This window comes from Portunus trituberculatus, chromosome 17, assembly GCF_017591435.1.
Source record: "Portunus trituberculatus isolate SZX2019 chromosome 17, ASM1759143v1, whole genome shotgun sequence".
NCBI lineage: Eukaryota > Metazoa > Arthropoda > Malacostraca > Decapoda > Portunidae > Portunus > Portunus trituberculatus.
Genome location: NC_059271.1, coordinates 24,016,794 through 24,039,443, shown reverse-complemented (window position 1 = coordinate 24,039,443; position 22,650 = coordinate 24,016,794). Strand labels below are relative to the sequence as shown.

Below are 22,650 nucleotides of genomic sequence, written 5' to 3'. Positions count from 1 at the left end.
CCTCCCTCGTCACGACCTTCCATCGCCGCCTTCGTCCAAGTTTGTTACTCGGACGAAACAACTAACATGAATAAATGCATTGTTACTGACTCAAGTTTTGATCGTAATTAAAGGTTATTTATATACTTTGATCATCTATTGTTTCGTGATTAATTTATATCCCTTTGTTTAAAGAATAACGCTTTTTTATTCAAATTTTCTTTAGTTTTATTCTTTCGCTACCTATTCTTTTGACTCTCTCTCTCTCTCTCTCTCTCTCTCTCTCTCTCTCTCTCTCTCTCTCTCTCTCGTTGCCAGCCGCGCCGTATTAGACTTCTTTTATCATCGAACACTTTTATCATCCAGCTTTCCTTGCTCCGCCAATACAAGAGGGGGAAGGAGAGAGCGGCTGTGAATCTTGCCGCTTTTTCCTATTGCATAAAATGGTCACATAACTCCGCAACTGCATCCCGTAGCTGTCCGAGAAAGAAAAGCCATGCGTTCGAGTGTGTGGAGGGAAAGGCTTTTGGAATAGGAATGAGTGCGGTGTGAAAGGTGTAGACTGTTGTAATGGGCGATTTGTGTGAGTGAGAAGAGAGAGTGGTTGGTTTCATGTATGCATATGTATGGTGTGGTTTCTATGAAGAAAAAAGAAAGGAATACATAAAATAGACAAATAAATAGGTAGGTAACAAAATTAAGAAAAATAAAATAAGAATAAGAACAAACAAACGAATGAGTAAACAAAATAAGGTGAAATAAACGCAGTTATGAGAGGCAATATTTGTAATCTTCTGAACAAGAACTTAGTAAAACAGCGATTTCTTATCTTATGAACCCCTTCAGTACTGGGACACATTTTTACCTTGAGATTTGTGTACTATTAAACTATTCTGTTGACATTAGGAAGCGTTTAAAGAGATCACCACCACCACCACCACCACCACCACCATTACATACTACTATTTAGCTCTCTTTACTTTAACTTTTTTCGTGATCCCGAACACAAAATTAATTAAACAACTTTTCACAAATCCTCACTAATGTAATAAAACAAAGAATTAAACGTCATTATATGTACGTAATAGCTGCGAAAATCTGGTAATAGCTCCAAAAATGCGGTAATGAAGTTTTTTTTTTTCTTAGCTCAGACAAAGTTGCGAGATTAGTGAGAACCACGGAAGATGAAAGTCATGGTGAACTTTAAAAAATAAAATAAAAGACAGTTGGCCACTTGTTTGTGTTCTGATGATATTGTATTCTTGGCAAAAAAAAAAAAAAAAAAAAAAAAAAAAGGTCAAAGATAATCGTGTGTGTGTGTGTCATGTGATGTGACCACAACTTCAATAGCACCAGTGAAGTTGTAAGAAGTCATTAAACCATTACGTGACAGTCACTACAGAATAGACTCATTTCCATCTGGCATCTCTATTTATAAGTGTGTGTGTGTGTGTGTGTGTGTGTGTGTGTGTGTGTGTGTGTGTGTGTGTCACTGAGAGAGAGAGAGAGAGAGAGAGAGAGAGAGAGAGAGAGAGAGAGAGAGAGAGAGAGAGAGAGAGAGAGAGAGAGAGAGAGAGAGAGAGAGAGAGAGAATTTTCAAATGTAACCACACTATCCCAACTGGTTTCAGCAGGCTAGGGTGAGTGCTATTAGGATTTTCATGCGCGTGTGCTTGATTCTGGGGATGGTTTATCTAGAATTTTGCGTTTCTTCATTTTTAATCAGGAAGAAAATAATATCCATGGGAATATGAACAGTCATCTCTTTGACGTTCGACAACATTCTTAATGAGAATAAAAAAAAAAAAAAAAGAATCCACCGCTTAAGCTTGTCATGCTGTTAAGAATTACGATTCATTTTTTTTTTTATCTATTTACATATTAATTTGTTGAGGAGTCCGCAAATAAGAGAAAATATTAATGTGGAATAATGTGTTGTGCAATAAGGGGAGACTAAACTGTGTGTAGCCGAAAGGGAGTGCTTAAGTAGTAAGTATTTGATGTTTTCGTGCTACAAGTAAGCATAGTGGTATTGTTCTGATGCACGAAGTGGCGATTAAGAGAAAACAATAGTTCTGATGTAAATATATCGATTAAAAGAAGTCTGGAATTTAAAGGATTCCATAAAAAGACAAACCAAAAGCTAAAATCAACTGCAATAACAATATAATAATGAATAAATGTATTAACCTCTTCAATACTGGGACACATTTTTACCATGAGTTTTGAGTGTGTTTAGTCGATTTTATTTACATTAGTAAGGTTCTATGGAGGTCAGAAGGTTAATGGTCCTGAATTTTCACTATTTGAAATCCCACATGAGATTCCAAAACTGTATAAAATCGTCTAATAGTATCTTAAATATATATGAAGACGTGTCATGGTACTGAAGGAGCTAAAAAGTATGTCGTGGTGTGTGAGGGAAGAAAGCCATGGCAATAAAAGGTTAGTGTCGCTTACCTACTACCGCTGCAACTCACGTAACCGATCACTTACATAAACCAATCATGGTACTACGGCATAATGTGCAGCCCGCTAGGAATAAGAACACAACTTACGTATTGCCCAGCGTAAAGGACTGTTGTATGTATATTCTCTTTGTTGAGGAAAATTTGCACGATTCTCTGTATATTAAGGAAAGCGTAGATGATTAAAGAAACTAAGCCAATATTAAGAAAAAACATTGCACATCTTAAGTAACTGATATATGCTGTCTTTGATGGTTTACTCTTATCAAGCAAATTGTGAGCTAATATCAAAAGAAAAAAAGTCAATATTGTAAAATATAGAAAAAGATTGAAAGATGATATTTTCTGGCTGAGATTAGTTACGGTTATGTAAGTCGAGATGAAGTTATCTCTATGAAACCAGTGTGTGATTACAATAAACTATCAGACACCAAGGAAACGTGAAAAGAAAAAAAAAACTTCAAAATGCAGAAAATACTGAACGGTGACATTCTCCTTCTTCATTGTCTTCTCATAGTAACAAGTGAAGTGAGGGAAGCGAAACTAATGACCGATAAGAAATCTATGAAAAATAATCTTCAAAAAGTGTGAAGAAGATTAAACGATGCTCCAGAGCTTAATTGCCTCATTCTGAGAAAAGGAAGTTGTTTCTTTTTGTGAGGAATGAAATCAAACTAAATAAACCACGAACAAGTTGCCTTCAGTAAGTGCAGGACAGACTGAACGATTACATTCTTGTAAAGATTAGTGGTCTTGTTGTGACCAGAGGAGGAGGTTGTCTCTCAGTGGGACGGGCGAGACTTAATTAACGTGTCCCCACGATGTGTGTGTGGCGTCAGCTGAGGCGGGAGAGTTGCGCAATGCATGACATAAGCGACTTGGGACGTTCTGAGTGTTGATAAGGGCCACGGGTCATGACCAGCGAAACTTTTGTATGGAGACGTAACACTGGCTTGGCCTCGCTCCGTCATCGTGATGAAAATACTTAATTAGAACATTATATACATCTTACAACTTTCTTACGGTTGTTATTGTTTTATTGTTGTTGTTGTCGTACTTCTTAAGGAGAACAACATTAACAATAACCACACCCTCTCTACCATTTTTTCCTTTTCTTTTTCCTACGGTTGTTCTACGTTAATTTTACTTTTTTTTCTCATTCTCTTCTTTCTTCTACGCCTTCTTTTCTATATCCTCTTCCTCTTCCTCTCCTTCATTTATTTTGCTATTTATTATCCTTTTTTTTCTATGCTTCCTTTACCATTTCCTCCTCTTCTCTTCTCCCCCCCTGTCTCCGTCGTCGTCTTCTTTTGTGCTATAAATGACGTGTTTAGCCCTACTGGTGACGTCATGAGAGTCTTATTACGTATCCCACGCACGCCTCCTGTCCGCTCCTTGGCAGCCCTTCCTGACAAACAAGCAACTTAATGCAACTTCCCGCTTGATGAAGACGAGATAGAGGAGTGTTGTGATGATACTACACATTCTTCTTCTCCTCTTTCGTTATGGAGCACAGTTTTGTTTTGGGGGTGAGGGGGGTAGTGGGGGGGTGGCGGCGGCGGTGGTGGTGGTCCTTTATACGTTATACTTATTGTTTCTCTATTATTTGTTGTGCTCCGATTACTTTTTCTTTCTTCCTTCTGTTTTCTTCTTTTCTTTCTTATTTGCTTTTTTCTCCTTTTCTTTTTTTCTTTCCCCTCCTCCTGTTCCTCTACTTCTCATCCTCTTTTTATCTTCTTATACTATTTCTACCCTTTTTCCTTTTCTTTTGTCACAAAGTCATGCCACATCTCAGGATCCTTTGTTAGACCAGTTATTTATGGCACGTCCGCTCACACAAGCAGAGTCGCATTACAATTGTTATTTTCTTACTTCCACCTTCCGTGCTCAAATTTAATTCTCATACACGTATTTTTCCTTCCTTTAATTATTCACCTGGCAACGAACTCTGAGCTGAAGCTTTAAATAGTCAATAGATAAATCTGTACAGTTGCTGTGCACGAACCACAGGCTGCTGGACAAAACTTTTCATTGGGCTGTCACTGAGACGCATTCTTCCTACTGCAATAATTGCATTAATCCATTCACTATTGCTGGCAGTAGCTGGGCACATAAAGGTATAATTAAAGTGATGGCGTAATCTAAGATGAAATTCTTTTTCCCTTCAATACGAAAAATTTATGCAGTCATCAGTAGTCAAGAATAAATGAAGTGAATAAAGGTAGTCTATAATTATTGTGGTGGAGTAACTAGAGATAATACTTTAGTCTTTCAGTCATCAGCAGTTAGTTAGGATGAAGTGAATAAAGGTAATATATATATATATATATATATATATATATATATATATATATATATATATATATATATATATATATATATATATATAAACATTAGCTTTATTGAAGAAACACTTGATTTTTTTCTTTGTAATTGAAAGATATTGTGGACAATGGAAACCAAAACAGGGTTTTGTTAAATCAATCTGATGGGACTTGTGACGGTCAGTTCTTTGTATTCCGACTTTCTCCACTTGTAAATTCAGCATAACCTCCCACTGACGTAGGCTACTTGTTCAGTCGGAGAGAGAGAGAGAGAGAGAGAGAGAGAGAGAGAGAGAGAGAGAGAGAGAGAGAGAGAGAGAGAGAGAGAGAGAGAGAGAGAGAGAGAGAGAGAGAGAGAGAGAGAGAGAGAGAGAGAGAGAGAGAGAGAGAGAGAGAGAGAGAGAGAGTCCTGTACATGTTTTCACAGACTTTCCTCGTTTGCATGGATGGCGTAACTGAGGGTTTGTATGAGGGGAGGGACGTACAGACATATCGCAATACTGACAAGGCTGGGGAGATCACTTATTAGACTCATTAACTTTCTCTCTTTTATTTCACGAAGCTTTCCCTTCCATTACTAGTCTATTGTCTCTCACACATTTCACCACTTTCTCAATCCTGTTTATATTGCTATGCTTCCTCGTGATAAGGCCTCGTATAATGGTCCCCACGAGCCCACGGCAGCCCTATTCATTCTTATGGTGTCCTTGCCTTGACCGGGCACGTCTGTATAATGAGCTATGGTTGAGCTGTAGCCAGGATTGTCTAAAGTAGCAGCAAGAGACACCACTGGACAAAAAAAGATGATTTACTTCTCGTTCGTTGTTGCGTTAAATGAGATACTTTTCTCCATTAGCTAATATGATTTCCCTGTAGGACAAAAGTCTCCCCATAGATAATGAGGGTTGAACCAGACACCATGCCACGAAAGTTTAGGTGCGTATATACCACTATAGGTTTCTGGAATATGGAAATCTTTGTTATTGATTGACAAACTTTATCCTTGATATTCAATTATGATATCTACCTCAATATTCGTGGTGTGTGTGTGTGTGTGTGTGTGTGTGTGTGTGTGTGTGTGTGTGTGTGTGTGTGTGTGAGAGAGAGTGTGTGTGTCTAGACGGATATTCCTTTCGCTTCTTTTCGCCGTGGCCATGGATGAAACCTTAGAATACCGATCAGATAGTGACCTCTAGGAGTGTCCGCCATAATTCATAGATGTGTACGGACGTGGATATACATATTGTAGCATACAACCTTGTCTTAAAAACGACGCCTGGAGTGGCAATTGTCTGCGTCTTGGTGGTGCAGAAAGGCAGTGGTGGTAGAGGAGAGGCAGCACATTATCGCCGTGACATAACGCACTATCACCTGGGATTTGTAGTCTCAGTTATCATACCCTTTCCACCATTAGTCTCCAGAGTGACGGTCAGGTGCTACCGAGAGTTCCCGCCGCTGCCCTTCAATCTTATCAGGTTTTGTTTACTCGGTGCCTCGGTGTGGCTTATTTATCAGGTTCGTTGGATTTCTTTTATATAAATCGTTATTGTAAGGTTGCATAAGGGTCTAACTAATTCCACTGCTAGACAAATCTATCCACTACCATCCATTAAATCATCCGGTAACACAATCTTTTATGTGTATTGGTGACCGAATGAGCACAGAGAACCAAACCACAAGTGCAGTATGCTGGATATTATTTGATGGCTTTTTTTCATAGTCGTAGACTGAAGATGGTCTCCAATCACTTATCCACCACTATTATATCTCATTTTCTGGGTCATAATTAATAAATGAGGATTTCATCAAGTTCAAAGGTTAATCAGTAGTAAGGAATGCCTTGAATGATGCAATCACGTTATCGTCAGATTTAAGCGCCCATGAAACAAACAGTTATACAAGAAAGATACCAAATCAACCTTAACTCTTTCAATACCACCCGCGACGAAGGTTTAATGTTTTTCAATATCCTATTACAATTTCCTTCAAGATGACATTTTTATGATGATGTTAACATCATCCGTAGTTATTTGTGCACAGTAATGATTATATCTTCGTTTAGTCTTTATATATATATATATATATATATATATATATATATATATATATATATATATATATATATATATATATATATACACACACACACACACACACACACACACACACACACACACACACACACACACACACACACACACACACACACACACACACACTCACAGCCTAAGTTCACAGACAAGGACGAGATGTAGGAGACAAACAGATAGATGCATCATTAGACCATGAGGCGGAGGGCTGTATTGACGTCAAAACAGCGGCAGGAGAGAATAATGGAGAGTGTCACCCTGATGGGAAGACCAACTGCAAAGACAAAATAAACTTTAAACGTCTACCTGGGAAGTTCGTGGAGTAGGCCGACGAGTGTATAGGAGACATACAGGTACATTATTTTACTGTAGTGAACTTTACTGATGTCAAAGAAGCGCCAGTAGGGTATAAGTAATGAAGTGGGTGTGACTGACCCTAATGAGAAGGATAACTGAAGTGACAAATGAACTAAAGAATAGTATACAAGTAAGGTGACGAAGTATAGGAGACACACAAGCACATCATTACATTGTGAAAGGATGTATTAACGTCAGAGCGCCATGAAGGAATAATGGCGAACGTGTGACCCTGATAGGAAGGACAACAGACCACTAGCAACACGCAACCCACTGCTCCGCCGAGGTCACATCTCCTTTCACTCCTACAGTCAGTTCTCAAAAGTGCTCTCACGTCTGATGGCATTTGATTAGAAAAACCTTTGGATGAGCTAATTGGATGGATAAGTGATGTAGATGTAAGCGAAGAAGTGTACGTACTAATGGCAACTTTCAGAGGGTTTATATATGCCAGTCTCAACATCATGCCTTCACTTGCTAGCTCAACACAAGGTCAGTGGGAGGTTGCATCACAAGCCACAGACAGATCAGCCGCCACACCGCACCAGTTGGAGCAGTTTTTCTAATACACTTTGTCTTCTCTGGGAAAGAAACTGACTTGTGGCTCGCTATCATGGAAAAAGAGTAAAGGATCTCTCTCTCTCTCTCTCTCTCTCTCTCTCTCTCTCTCTCTCTCTCTCAAACGGACAAAGGGTGCTTCACACTTTTTTCCACCCCTAAACCAGTGAGAGCGTTGCTTCCAGGTTGATTAAGCTTAGCTCGTCACGTGTTGTGTGTAGCGCGCCAATTTCTGCAAGCACGCACGAGAAAGCAAGGCTAACTGCACTGCAACTCGCGAACAAACTTAAAATAGTTTCATAATAGGTGCTGCTCTTGAGCTTAGAAGAATGTTTAATTTTTTTCTCTAAATCACTGTGATGTGAGAAGAATATTGAACAACTGTTACATTTTCCGCTCGTTTGGGATTCTCGACTACTAATTTGATCCACTTATGATTGTTTCGTGACGCTGATTAATGTAACAATTTGATAAATATCCTGTCTTGGGTTAGTATTAGATCACATGACAATAACCTGCGAATGTTTGAAGAATGCATTGTTCAGTGTCACCATTATAACTGCTGGTGTAATTATATAATGAGTATTAGTGACATGAATGAAATAAGAATGAACAGCGGCCTCACATCAATTTAGGAGCTACCTTGAACGTCGCGTTTATTTCACCTTGGCGTTCGCCTCCCACATAATAGTAATTTATAATTAGTCCTATGTTTCAACAATTCATTTTCTGAAGTTTCTTCCTACTTTTATATTCACATTGTGTTTTTGAAAATTAAACACAACTACCGTTGGGGGTGGTGTTTTATCTATCTATCTATCGATCTATCTATCTATCTATCTATCTATCTATCTATCTATCTATCTATATATATATATATATATATATATATATATATATATATATATATATATATATATATAATTTTTTTTTTCCACGAGGTCTCTCTCTCTCTCTCTCTCTCTCTCTCTCTCTCTCTCTCTCTCTCTCTCTGACACCTGTAGTTCCTTGCCTTGATTTGTGTGTCGGAGGTCGTTCAGGCGTCTTCAGACATTTAATGAAGGTCGGAGAGACGTGTTGGCTAATTGTACGTACCAGGTAAAGGCCGTGCAGAGGGGGGGAGGATGACATTAAACAGTTAAGTGCACCAGTATTACAGTTAGGAGGCATATGTAGACGAAAATTGGGTGTTTTTGCGTAGAATGTAACTTCAGTGGAGTTTCACTAAAGAACTGTACATTTTGTTATAGTAAGCGATTTCATAGCACACTTGAGATGAATAATGATTGTGATTGATAGTGTGAGATATGTCAATGACCATCTTATAATTCTAAGAACAAAGAACCATGTTTAGCCTCCTACTGGTGCCCTCTGACGAGTGCCAGGAGCAGGGGCAGGTTGGCAGCTAACCGGTGCGGGAGGCTTTCACAGTATCACACTGCCACGAGTGTCTTCTTTACGGTGTCCCAATATTCTCGGCAAGGCTCGGATGGTCACGGAGGCTGGTGCTTGTCTTGTTTTTAACGACAGGGAGGTGTGATCATGCGGCCCAGTTCCAGTCGTCGCTACAGCCATGCAGCACACCGCCGCTCTTCTCTACGCATTGTTTTTCAAAGTCTGTGGAGCGCTTTGCCCGTTGTTCTGCTGACGATGATGGTTGGATGTGTAATGGTACTCCTGGTGCAATGGTGGGAGACTACTTTGACGAAGCCACGCAGTGTTGAGCTGCAGGCGAACAGACGAATGAGGAACAGAAGACGGCGGGTGGGTGTTGTCTGTTGGTCTCCTGCGGGAAGTTTGTACATTTCTGGCTAGAGTGGCAGCAGTGACGCCACCACCACAAGGCTGGCAACCTGCCTACGGCTATCCGCCCACGTTCTCTCGCCAAAATTACCTTGCGGGAACAACGCACTAATGATGTACAGTTATTGTTGTCGTGAATACGGCATTGTGTTTAGCGTTTCCATTTTAGAGAGAGAGAGAGAGAGAGAGAGAGAGAGAGAGAGAGAGAGAGAGAAAAAAAAAGAATATATATTATTGCAATGCTCAATTATCTTTAAGTTCAATAAAATGTTTTCTTTATCTGTTATCGACTATTTACTCTTTGGTCTTGTAAACTCGGAAATATTATGCGACCCGTAATGGATATTCATGTTTGATTACCTATTTGACGCAGAACCTTAGTACCGTAAAAGCGATGGTCAAACAGTTGTTAGTCCCAATGATAATCCCGCGTCTCCCACCCACAAACTTATGATTAATACCAATTTGGTTATGTCATCCTTTCCCAACCAGACAGTCAACAGTCTGTGATGTAATCCGTACATGACCCACCAGCAGACCATCATTCAGGCAACAATGAAAAAAAAAATGTATATATTTTAAGTTAAGAGTAGTAAAAAGAGCAGGACTGCAATAACGCTAACTATATTCTTGTGGAGGAGACAGAACACTCACTTACCTAGGGAATGTTCTTGGCTCTCTTTTATTACATTTCTCTCCACGAACGTTAAGAACTTGTGACAGTTACTGGAGGAATGGTGGTAGTGATTACTCATTTTCTTTCTCTAGTTCAGTGCCTCTGAATTACCTAAGGCACCGTTATTAATTTATTTTTTTATTTTGCCTTTCAGTATCTGTGTTTCTTAATCACTGAGATTGCTAATTTTCCCCCACGAACTGCATTCCTTACGTTGTGCAAAGCGACACCACTGAACCTTTCACCGTGGAGTCACCCTCAAATGCCACGCTACCTTGTAAACACAGTAAACACCATGTTCGGCTTCGTTCCCGAGGCTGTGTGGCGCTCCTGTCACATTAGTAACAGGAAGTAGTTCATACTGAAGGTAATTATGTTCATATGCCAAAGAAATAGAAAATTTTACTTATGAAAAAAAAAGTTATGGTAGCTGACGCGTTCATGTTTGCGAAGGAAATGCGTGTATGCCACAAACACAAGAATACGGTACAATCAGCAAAATGGTATGACGTTGATGTGAAAGTAGAATAATATGAAGTTCATTGTAAATAAATATTCATGGGAAAAATCAATATGCGAAAAAAAATCCTTACCTAGTTAATTACTCTGAGCCTTGCATTGTATCAAAAAACACATTTAAGATCACTGCATTGTATCATCCAGTGGTTGACTAGCATTACAATAATATATATTTTTTTCTTAAAACTTCTTTGCTACATACCACTCGCACTCTGTAAGCAATGCCTATAATGAATCAGTCAACTCGAAATTTTTGTCATGTTATACATATTGAATAATTCTGTTTAATCTTGTAACTCTACATATCTTCTGGCCTTGACATGGAAATCGTTGGACTCTCCTGATAATTTACGTATCATGAAAATTTTAGGTACACTCTTGTTAAACTCGTAAATGACCTGCATATACACACCTGACGCCAGTTACACGGTTTACACTCATCTGACAACAATCATTTGTAATCTTGGTGTTGAAGGCTACGCGCGCGGGTGTATGCAAGGGATGGGGCTTGTGTGTTTGTTGCATCTGAATACTGATTGCCTCATAGCAGGAATTATCACGACAAACAAAGCCTAGTATTTACAAATTGGTCTGGCATCAAAACAGGATTTATCACGACAAACAAAACTCAGTTACATACAAATAGGTCTGACAGGTCAAAATAGTATATTGAGATAGTAGATCTAGCTTTTCTTCAAGGTTATATTAGTTTAGATGCACGGTTTTTTTCTACTTTTTTTTTTTCCTGTAATGAACTATTACATTTTTCAGAGAGAGAGAGAGAGAGAGAGAGAGAGAGAGAGAGAGAGAGAGAGAGAGAGAGGGGTGCTTTTGGTCTTGTATCTCACAACTACCTATAGGAACTTCTACTTTTTTTGAGGAGAAAATGCAACAATATCAGTGGAGTGATTTAGTATACTGGTATGGCAACGAAAAGAAATGATCCTGCAGAATAACCTTTCTAATGATTATTATTGTGCATGCTTTTCAAGTGCATTTTTTCCCTATCCCTCATGTTATGTACTACTTACTTACTATTGTTTGCCTTTATTTCTGCCATGTACCACAAATTACTAACAACAAAAGAAAGTAGTAGTTTGGCTGTGAATTTTTCTTGCAGCAGCAGAGAAAACAAAAGAAACTATTAGTTGAATGAATGACAAGTGAGTTGAATTGGTCACAGATTATAATAGTGATAGAAATGTATAGTAGGTAATGCTTTTTTTTTTTATATTGTATGGCAATTAAAGCTTTCTATGGTGGTAATATTTGCTGTATTTCTTGGTGTAATTTTAAGCTGTATGATGAAAACTCAAAATGGGAAGAGTGCACTGAAAACCTCACTCAATTAGGTATCAGTTTGGTTGAATTTCTGGTTGAATCTCTAACATAAAATGGTAGTCTGATATAAATACTTAGTTCTTCAAAGGCTAATAAGAATAAAGCTATGGCATGTTTAGACTTAACACAAACAAGAAGCCAGCCTTGTATAATTTTGAAGTCTGGATTTAACATAATGTGTATTTCCAGGAGGACGAGAGTCCAAGGCGCCACCAGTCAGCATATTCATCGGGAGTGCTCAGTGAGAACAATGGGCTTGTGGGACTCAGAAATATTGGAAATACAGTAAGTTCAATGGTTTTATGTTCTGTTGACTATGTTTGTGCTCTCTTTCTCTTTATGTCATGTAGAGATTTTACTGCAGTTACATATATAGTAAACTGATGATAAAAGGAAAAAGTGAGAGATAATATTACCTGCTCTTGCTATCTGCTAGAAAGGTTATGTTTGAGTTGATTTGAGTGAGGTGCCTTAAAGGGGTTACATCAGTTACTACATGGAGAGATACTTCAAGCTCTAACACATCTGACTTTAAGAGATCATAAAAACAATGGCTTCTGAAATTCATCATACTCAAGTTTGAAAGTACTTTTCCTGGTATAATTAAGAAATGAGTGACATTTTAAGAATTTATTCAAGTACAGGAATGTATAAAAATCTTTTACAAATAAAAAGTTATAGTGCTAAAAGTGCAATTAATCACTCATTGACACTAAGTATTGGTTTAATCATGTTTCTTACATGGAATGGAATACTGTATTCCTAAAGCATAGAAAAAGAGGATTTATCATAACAACTTGACCTTCACTATTAGGTAGTATAAAAAAAAAAAAAAAAGATCAGCTGTATATTTTTTATCACATGCTTGTTCTTTGCAATTTCAGTGTTTCATGAACAGTGTAACACAATGTCTCAGCAATACACGGTGTCTGTTGGAGTATCTAGTGAGGGATGGATACTCTTCAGACATTAACACCACCACGTCCACCATGAAGGGTGATCTTGTACGTGGTGAGTATGGAGTTAATTACCACTCTAACAGAGAATTGTGTATTATGTTGTGTATCAAAATACTGAATGTTCAACAGTTAACCATAATTCTTTAGAACTCTCCAAAATTTTAAGGTTTTATGTAAAAAGTATTCATATTAATAGAGCACTACAAATTCAGAATTCTAAGTTGCAAAAATGTACTGTATATACTGTAATTATATTTAGCACACCAAAAATTTTTACAGCTGTCATTTTGCTTATATTTCCTAGGAAACATTTCATGCATATTTGTGAATGCATTAAATTTTTTTTTTATTATTTCAGCATTTGCCAACTTGTTGTCTGACATGTGGAATGAGGGAGGAGACAGCAGCCGGGCCCTTAATACTGGTCCCTTCAAGTCACAAATCCAGAGGTTTGCACCAGCCTTCTCAGGATACCAGCAACATGATGCTCAAGAATTTCTACGCAAGTTGCTGGAGGGTTTGCATGAAGATGTTAATAGAGTCACAGTAAAGCCCAAGCCCATCACAGAGGATATTGATGATGATCTTCAGTAAGTGCAGAACATTTCCATGAAATGTTATAATGTGGTCATATTTTCTTAGATAGATGTAAATAAGAAAAGATAAACAGCATTGAGAATGAAGTCAGCCAGATGAAGATTCAAAGCTGTAGGCATGAGAATGAACTGTACCCAGTAGACAATACTACACAACAATCTACTACTTCTTTCTTTTGAAGATCAGATTACTACAAAATATCTGTAATGGAAGATGATTGAAAAAAAAAAAAAAAAAAACTGCTACAGGTGGCTTTTAATACCTGGATTTCATTGTATTACACAAGTCAAAGCTTAGAGGGAATGAAGCGATATTCCATGCTCTTAATATTAGATCTAGGATTATGGATATTGTAGAAGTTCATACTGTGTAGAAAAAGTTGCAAGAAGCATCATAACACTTCATCTTGAAAGCAGCCTGATATAGGCACATTTGTTCTGGTCCCTTTTTTAAGTAAGAAATCATGTTCTTAAATATTTCTAGGCTGTATGCTATTGACTCATAACAAGTTTTACTAAGAGTTACAAAAATTTTAAAATGTCTATGATTCCAGCAATGGTTTCATCTTTCTTTCAGTGACAGTCAAAAAGCAATGGAGTCATGGAAGCGATATCTGAGATATGATGACAGCAAAGTTGTTGACATGTTTGTTGGCCAATTGAAGTCATGTTTGCAGTGTTCTGTCTGTGGGCATTGTTCAGTAACTTTTGACCCATTCTGGGACTTGAGTCTTCCCATCCCTAGCAAGTCTGGTCAGGTCAGACTCTCCCAGTGCCTTGATCTCTTCACAAAGGAGGAGGTGTTGGATGGGGATGAAAGACCTGTAAGTATTTGTATATTTGTTTCTCCTGTAACAAAATTCTTGACACTTGTTAATTTGCAAAGCTGTTTATTGATTATTACTGATATTACTTAGAAATTGAGATAATGAATGCAATGATTTATGAAATATTTATGTTGTAAATTGTTTGTAGCAAATGCTTTAAGGCAGTGGTTCCCAAACTTTTCCTGAGCAAGTACCACTTGAAGGTCCTGTACAGTCCCCTTATACCACCTGGTTCAACTTATTCAAAAGGTAGAATGCACAAATGAACTAACAACAAGGAACACAAATCAGTTTAATATGAGGGATGCATCTGTCTCTTCTCCATCAGCTGATCAATGCCTGATTATCTTGTGTAAGGCAATAATAATTTTTCAGTAATTAAAAATCACATATGATCCTGAAAGTGCTTGTGTACCATCTGGAAAACCTACGCATTCCACTAGTGGTACATGTACCTCAGTTCTGGGAACCACTGCTTTAAGGGTTCTAAATCTAAATTGCCTTTACAGTTTTTTCATTGTAGCATTATATTTCTTGATTATGTTAAAAAGTATTAGTAGATATCTAAATTCTTGATTAGAAATTCAGAGACAATTGATGATGTATAACATGTTCTTTTATCTTCTCATGGCCTAAATATTCCTCATTAAAGTTCCTTTAAGTTTATTCTTAACACTCTTAACAACAGTCAGTAAAGTATGTAGCAAATATAACTGTGTTAAGGTCAGAAACATTGAGTTTTGTGCTACTATAAATTTTTATCTTTCATAATTTCAAGATCAAACTTTCTTTTTTTTTTTTTTCAGACTTGTTCAAAATGCAAAGAAAGAAGAAAAATGACAAAATCCTTCAGCGTCCACAAGTTTCCCAAAGTCCTCGTCCTACGTATCCTTTTACTGCTTGCTCCAACTTAGTGTTAGCATAGGTGATTAATGCAGTTTTCTTTTCCAGTTACTGTTTGTGGTTAAAAAAAAAAAAAAAAAAAAAAAAATACCATCATGTACAGTGGAGAAATACATGGCTGGGCATAGTTGGCTGTGAGTGTGGGACACTGATGCAACCATTGTGCACCAATTGTTGCCAATATAACTATGGCATAAATCTCTAATTTAGACCTGCTGTGATCAGATCTGTTCCATTCCTGGCTCTATTGGAGGCAGAAAGATAATAGTCATGCTGTGAGGGAGTGTCAGGACAAACTTTTTTACCGTGCTTACCTGAGTGAAGCATCAAAGATGTTGAAACAGAGGCAAGATTATTTGACATTTGAATCAGAACTGTTGTAGCTTCTTTTTCAGCATTACCCTTTTATTATGTATGGCTATAGGTTTTTCATTTGAGATACATTTTTTTTTCTGATGTTAGATTTTTTATAGTTCTTTCTTATTCCTATAGTATTCTGAAATTTGTGAGTGTAATTATGAGGATCACTCCCTATTGTTATTTTACTAGTTCCCTTACCATTTTCCTTGTTTTTCTTTTAATGAACTTGAATATATAATGTTTACTTGAATTATGCAAGTAATAATTATACAGATTATAGAATATATCTCAAAGTGCCATACAGGATGTCACACTCTTCATACATTCTACATGAGACTTTTCAATACTTTCAGTAATTTCAAAATTACCTGCAGTAATTAATTAATAATGTAAGAGACATTTTAGGACTGTTCTGAGAATGATAAAAAGTAATTTGAATGTTATATTTGTTAATGTCTTTTTGCTCTTTTAATATGGGGATGTTATAAAAGATTACAGTAATGCTGTAACATCATCATAGTGTAATGATTCCTTGACTCCTTGTATAGATCTTAAAAGGTTCTCTCCACTTGAACGGTGGCGGGGCAAACTGTCGTGCACCGTGGAATTTCCTCTGGAAGGTCTGGATCTGTCCAAGTTTGCCTCAAACTCCAGCACCTCTCCACTCTACAACCTGATTGGGGTTGCAAACCACTCAGGAACTACTTACTCAGGCCATTACACAGCCTATTGCAAACACCCCTACTCTGGCAGCTGGCATGAGTACAATGACTCAAGGTAAATATTTTCTGGTGGGAAAGAAATTATGACTCATTGAACCTTTGATAATGTGAATATAAAATGTATTAAGAAAATGTCATGGTTAATAGTATATGTAAATCCTTGTAAGCACTGCCATTCCTTCACTACTTGGCACCTATGTCTACCTTGCTCTTTGCTTGTTAATGAGGGAATTTTAGAAACTTTGCCTTTTTTCTAAATTTCTAATCAATGATTTACCTCATTGCTCTTTTTACGTTGTGCACAAAAACCTTGCTTAATTAAGTAACATAATACTAACCAAAATGTCCTGAAAATTAATATTCAAGTATTTTCAAACTTTGCATTCTGAGTTGTGTAAATTATTCATAATCTGGACTATAGCTTAAAACTGGTGGAATGATTCAGTGATTAAGTATACATAAATTTTATTTCACATATCAAAGGAAGCTATATATATAACTCTCTCTCTCTCTCTCTCTCTCTCTCTCTCTCTCTCTCTCTCTCTCTCTCTCTCTCTCTATATATATATATATATATATATATATATATATATATGAGACACAGTATGCAAGAGGATGGTCCTCAAATCTGGATGTTTTGAATTATAGACAGGGACTTGTTAAAGTGTGCGATTATCATGTGGAAGGGTCAGGCAGAGGAAATCTGACCATCCTGATTGTTAAACTAAAGTAACCTGTATTGTGGATCAGACTATCTCTCTTTCCTGTATGCAAAAGAGGGACAAGGCCCATGCGTGCTGGGATGTGCATGGCCCACTGAAAACAGAGCATTTAGCCACGGCCATAGTGTGGATCAGACTAACTCTCTCCTGTACACAAGAGAGGGACAAGCCCCATGCATGCTGGGATGTATGTGGCTCAATGAAAATGGAGCATTTAGCAGCGCTCCAGTGCTTGGCCAATCACAGCCTGCCATGGTGTGTTATTGTTGTCATATGTGACACATCACTACCATACTAGCCTCTGCTGTCACCACACATGCTACTCTCCTGATTCTCAGCTTTTTTTTGTTGTCTATAACAACATGTCTTCATCCAATGAGGAACATTTTGACTCCCTTGCCCCTGTGGTGCCTCAAATTGACACTGATGTGGATATCTTGTGTGTTGAGCTCCAGCAAAAGAGGAAAGAAGACTACTAGGCAGTGCCTTTCATCAAGAGTCACATTGTATTTCATCATCACTGTGACCACTAACCTTGTTCATGGATGGAAGGATGGGGAAAAAATCCCCAGTCAAACCTTATTATTGAGTTGAATCGGGATTTATTGGGTTGATAAATCCACTAGGGACATTGTCAGGAGCATAAATGCATTGTTCCTGATAATGAACTTAAATGTCTCAAGCCAATATAAAAGATGAAAGTGAACCCTAATACATAATTTTTTAACTTAATACCTCTTATACTGTACACACTTTATAAAAATGTGGAGTAGGAAGCGAAAAAATAAAATGAAATAAAATTAAATTAACAAATAACAACTGCATGACATGACAGAACTACCCTAGATCTTTCATTTGATGTAGAATAGTAATACATTTTAATCATTTTCATAGTAGTAATCAGTGATAAACTTTAAACTTAATCATTTCAAAAGTATGTGGGTTGTTCCCCTCTCCCATATCGTGCCTCATATATATATATATATATATATATATATATATATATATATATATATATATATATATATATATATATATATATATATATATATATATATATATATATATATATATATATATATATATATATATATATATATATATATATATATAGTATTACATTAATTCCAGATTATACTGTTATGTACTACTTATTCATTTAATTAGCCAGCCAAGAATAGATTAATATAAAGGTGTATTTAACTATCATATATAAATTATCATTCATAATAATGATAGGAACAACCCAAAAATGATCTTTGATAGCCATGAGATTTATATCAGTATTGTATCATATTATCTTTACATTTTTTTCTATCCATTGATGGATACTGATTCTTTATTTGTTTCAGAGTGTCCAGTATATCTCAAAGCAGAGTGTGTAGCCCTGAGGCATATGTGCTCTTCTATGAAATATCATCCACTTCCTCCAAGTTATAATATCAGAACTTCACCACCTCAAATGGTACTTATATATTTAAGCTTCAATTCTGCAAAGGGATTTTGCCTAACAGTCTGCTCAAAAATAAAACAAAGTGAAACTTATGAATGAATCTGTCTTGTGATGTAACAAATGTTATTGTATTAAAAGGTATATATTTCATAAAAAAAAAGTCAAGCAACTTAAAATGTGAAGGTTATACTACCTCAAGTGAGGCAAACCAAAGTGCTTAGTAAAAGTGCTACCTACACAATATTTTGATAAAATTAAGTTGCCCTCAAGTCATCCATTGGCAATCTTTGTCTATGTCACTGAAGAACCAGTAACTTTTGTTGGTTGAAACTTTAACTTGTACATAAATTGTATTTAGTACATAAATTGTATTTAATACTTTTACCTATGTGTTGAATTTGTAAAGATCTTTTACTGTAAATTATCTTTTGTTTTAGGAAGATGTTTCACATACACTCTCGTCTTCTCCATTAAGCAGTGGTTCTAAAAAATTAGCAATCATTTTTATCTTTCTCTTTTCTATATTTCTATTGCTGAGGGTGATGTTAGGCTGGGACCCTACTTTGTACTCTCATTTCTCTTTGTTAGTCCCATTTAGTGGTGGGTGCTCACAGGTAGCCTGGGGGGCATTTCTGCCAAGGCCATCCCCTTCCACAGGGCTTCCCAGAGGGGATGCGCTGGCATCAAAAAGGATGTTGATGGATGAAATTATAAATCTAAGTTATTATTACTTACTTGAATATATGTAAATGTTATTGACTTGATACTGTCTGGAAGACAAAAATGCAAAAAAGAAAAAAAAAAAAAAAAGTTTCTTTGGTAGATATCAAATATATTTTATTGTTAATAAATATATGGAAACAATTACATATGCATACGTCATTATGATTAGGCAAATATAATTTTTTATTTGTAAAGAGAATATATTATTGGTTGTTATATGGAAAAGCCTTAAATTGAATAAATACTAATATAATAAATGGCAGTCAGGAGGAATATTGTATTTTTACTGGTGGCCCATAGTTGCTCAATACGCCTCCTCTTTCATATTCAAAATGAAAGTCTTTCCTTTGCATGTTGAACATCCTAGTACATTTGACAAACACATAACAAATATTTAGTAGGAGTAACTGTAGAGCAGTTGTATTCTACACAGTTGCTGGAGATACAAAAATTAATGGTGACAGGTCTTTCATCTCTTTACAAGTATGTAGTACCAAGTACTCTCTATTAATAAGAGGAATTGTTTTACCTTCATAGTTTTGCATTTCAGCTCTCAAAACATTATTATGCAGCAGCTTTTACACACCCAAATTTTTGTGATGTGTGAATGGATGAAAGTTTATAAATGGTTACATCATATTTCATATGGATAAAAGTACACATGAAAGTAGGCTGTAAAATAGTGTGGAATATATTTTGTACTTATGATATAAATAATGATAAATCAACTGCATGATAGTATTGAATTAGGCAATAAAAAGAATATTATCAATATTATCTCCCGAGTATTATAATAAGATACAGACTTTTATAGTAATTGAATAAAATCTGTTTGCTGATGAGTTAGCTGGATATTGTAGGTAAAGAACACTGATGGAATGACATTTAATGCAAAGGAACAGCATTTAAGCTTCATCTTCTCTGAATTTTGCTGTATTGAGATTCTGTATGTTGGAAACATCTTGTTTAAGGGTCCAAAGGGTGCTACCTCCTTATTTCAATCCAAAATATGTTGCATGAAATCCACGGAATTTTGTATGTACTATACATACAGCCTTGTTGTATTCATGTAGCCTTGCACGTGTTCTCTTACAGTTTGTGAATTTGTTGAGCTCAGTGGTTTTTTGTATTGTTAAAATTTTTCCTATGATCTTATTATATTAGTTTTATTACTTATGGTGAAAGGAAGACCCTAAGGCTTATAAAATGTACTCCATTATATATTTGAATTTCTTCTTTCTGTAACAGTCACCCGTACTTTACAAAATTATCAATGAAACATGATCTGTTGTGTATGTATCATTCATCCTGTTTTGTGTAGTACCTAAATATATTTTCTTATCACTGTTGTTCTTTCTGTTGTGTCATGAAATATTATGTTCATACTGCATTCTCTCTTGATGCCTGGATCACACTCCCAGTGTTGCATCCATTGTGCATTATGTGATACCCTTCTTAACCCTATAGTGAGAATAATTACTGTCATGTGAAAGCTTTGGTACTTGAATTTGATACTCGGGAGACTCAATATATATACATATGTGTACAGAGATAGTGTGTACATTTATTTCATTATATGTAATGTATGTTTCAGATATGTTGATCCTTTCTAGTCATGTACCCAAAATGTGCACTCATAGAGCTAAAGAGAGTAGAGCTGTAATGTACAATAACATGGTGCCTTGGAGCCTGTTACACTGTCCTATGGCACCATGATCATCCTAGATCATTATGCTTATTTGTTCATGTATTTGAAGGAGTGAATGCATAATAATTTGTATTACTACATTCATCACATGCTAAACAGGAATGTCTAAAGATCTTCATTAAAAATATATAGTAAGATTCCCGATGTGAAACCCATTTAAAACCTGAAGCATCTTGCAACTTCAGTTTTATCAATAAAATCAACAATGATTACTATCATGTAGTATATGTATATGAAGCACTGAAACACCAGTTGAAAACTTGTTTATATAATGCCTATTTTTTATCTGAATGAATTCAAGCTACAAAAAAACTTTGCTAGAATGATCTCAGAGGAATGAAAATGTAACATTTCCATATCTATTATCTTTCACACCTCTGAGGCAAACCAATATATTATCCTCAAGCATATAATATTGTTTCAGCTTCAAGCTTTTGACAAAAATTGAGCTCATGAGGATGGTCTAAGATTTCCTTCTGACTGGGAGAAAAAAAAAAAAGAAGAAAAATAAACATAAAAATGGCTGAATGGAAGACATTGAGGTGTTACTATGTAATACCTTAAGTTCTGAAAAGTATTGATAAACTATAGCACATACAATCTATACTAGATCATCAATGGCTGACACAATAATAAAAAAATGTTAAAGGTACACTGTAAATTTAGATCTGGACAAAACAATTAGTGTAACACGAATAAATTGCACAATTAATTTCATGTGAGCTTTTTTCACACACAAGTTTACAACGATATCCAAGACTAAACCTTTAATTTGACTGGAATGTGAGCCAGAAATCTGTAACCAGACCACCTGAAATATGAAGGTGTTGTTGAAGGTGTGCCGAAGGCGTGAACAGTGTGTTTTTATAATTTAAGGGTAATGAAAGCAAAGTGTGTGTGTGTGTGTGTGTGTGTGTGTGTGTGTGTGTGTGTGTGTGTGTGTGTGTGTGTGTGTGTGTGTGTGTCTGTGTGTTTACTGTTTGACATAACTGTCAATAATGAAGGAGTAGAACATGCATGAGTGGTGCAGTGCAGATTGTCAGCTGCAGAGCATTAAATATGAAGGTTATTTGGAGAGAGAGAGAGAGAGAGAGAGAGAGAGAGAGAGAGAGAGAGAGAGAGAGAGAGAGAGAGAGAGAGAGAGAGAGAGAGAGAGAGAGAGAGAGAGAGAGAGAGAGAGAGAGAGAGAGAGTATAGCAGTTAAAGATGGAAAAGAAAATTTCTTGCTTTGGCTGTGTAGCCTCTTTTGAAAGTTCAAGAAACCAACATCAGGCCATGCAGGGCCGGCCCTAGCCATTTTGGTGCCCTAGGCGAAATTACTCCTTGGTGCCCTACCCCCGTGACACAATTAGGTGACAGCTATTCAGCGGTGCCCCTCCAGCAGATGGCGCCCTAGACGATTGCCTATATGGCCTATGCCAAGGGCTAGCCCTGACAGACCATGGTGTCATCGGATAAAACTGAGACTTGGATATTGCACATACAAAAGCTGGCAATAAAGTGTTTCTCAAATCAAGGAAAAGTAAATATAAAGCATGTTTAACAAATTGACATTTTGCTAAA

At 36.5% G+C, this 22,650-nt stretch overlaps 1 protein-coding gene across 5 annotated transcripts in view; it reads left to right on the top strand.

Annotated features, from left to right (window-relative positions):
• LOC123505232 (ubiquitin carboxyl-terminal hydrolase 2-like) overlaps window positions 1-21,800 on the top strand; it is a 72,371-nt gene extending 50,571 nt beyond the window's left edge. For all 5 annotated transcript variants that reach the window (XM_045256419.1, XM_045256414.1, XM_045256415.1 and 2 more), the window contains 7 exons: window positions 12,304-12,399; window positions 12,999-13,125; window positions 13,432-13,663; window positions 14,247-14,493; window positions 15,303-15,381; window positions 16,308-16,536; window positions 18,556-21,800. In XM_045256419.1, coding sequence (XP_045112354.1) covers window positions 12,304-12,399; window positions 12,999-13,125; window positions 13,432-13,663; window positions 14,247-14,493; window positions 15,303-15,381; window positions 16,308-16,536; window positions 18,556-18,643 — 1,098 coding nt within the window. In that variant the 3' untranslated portion in view covers window positions 18,644-21,800. The remainder of the gene's footprint in view (window positions 1-12,303; window positions 12,400-12,998; window positions 13,126-13,431; window positions 13,664-14,246; window positions 14,494-15,302; window positions 15,382-16,307; window positions 16,537-18,555) is intronic.
• The last annotated feature ends 850 nt before the right edge of the window (window positions 21,801-22,650 follow it).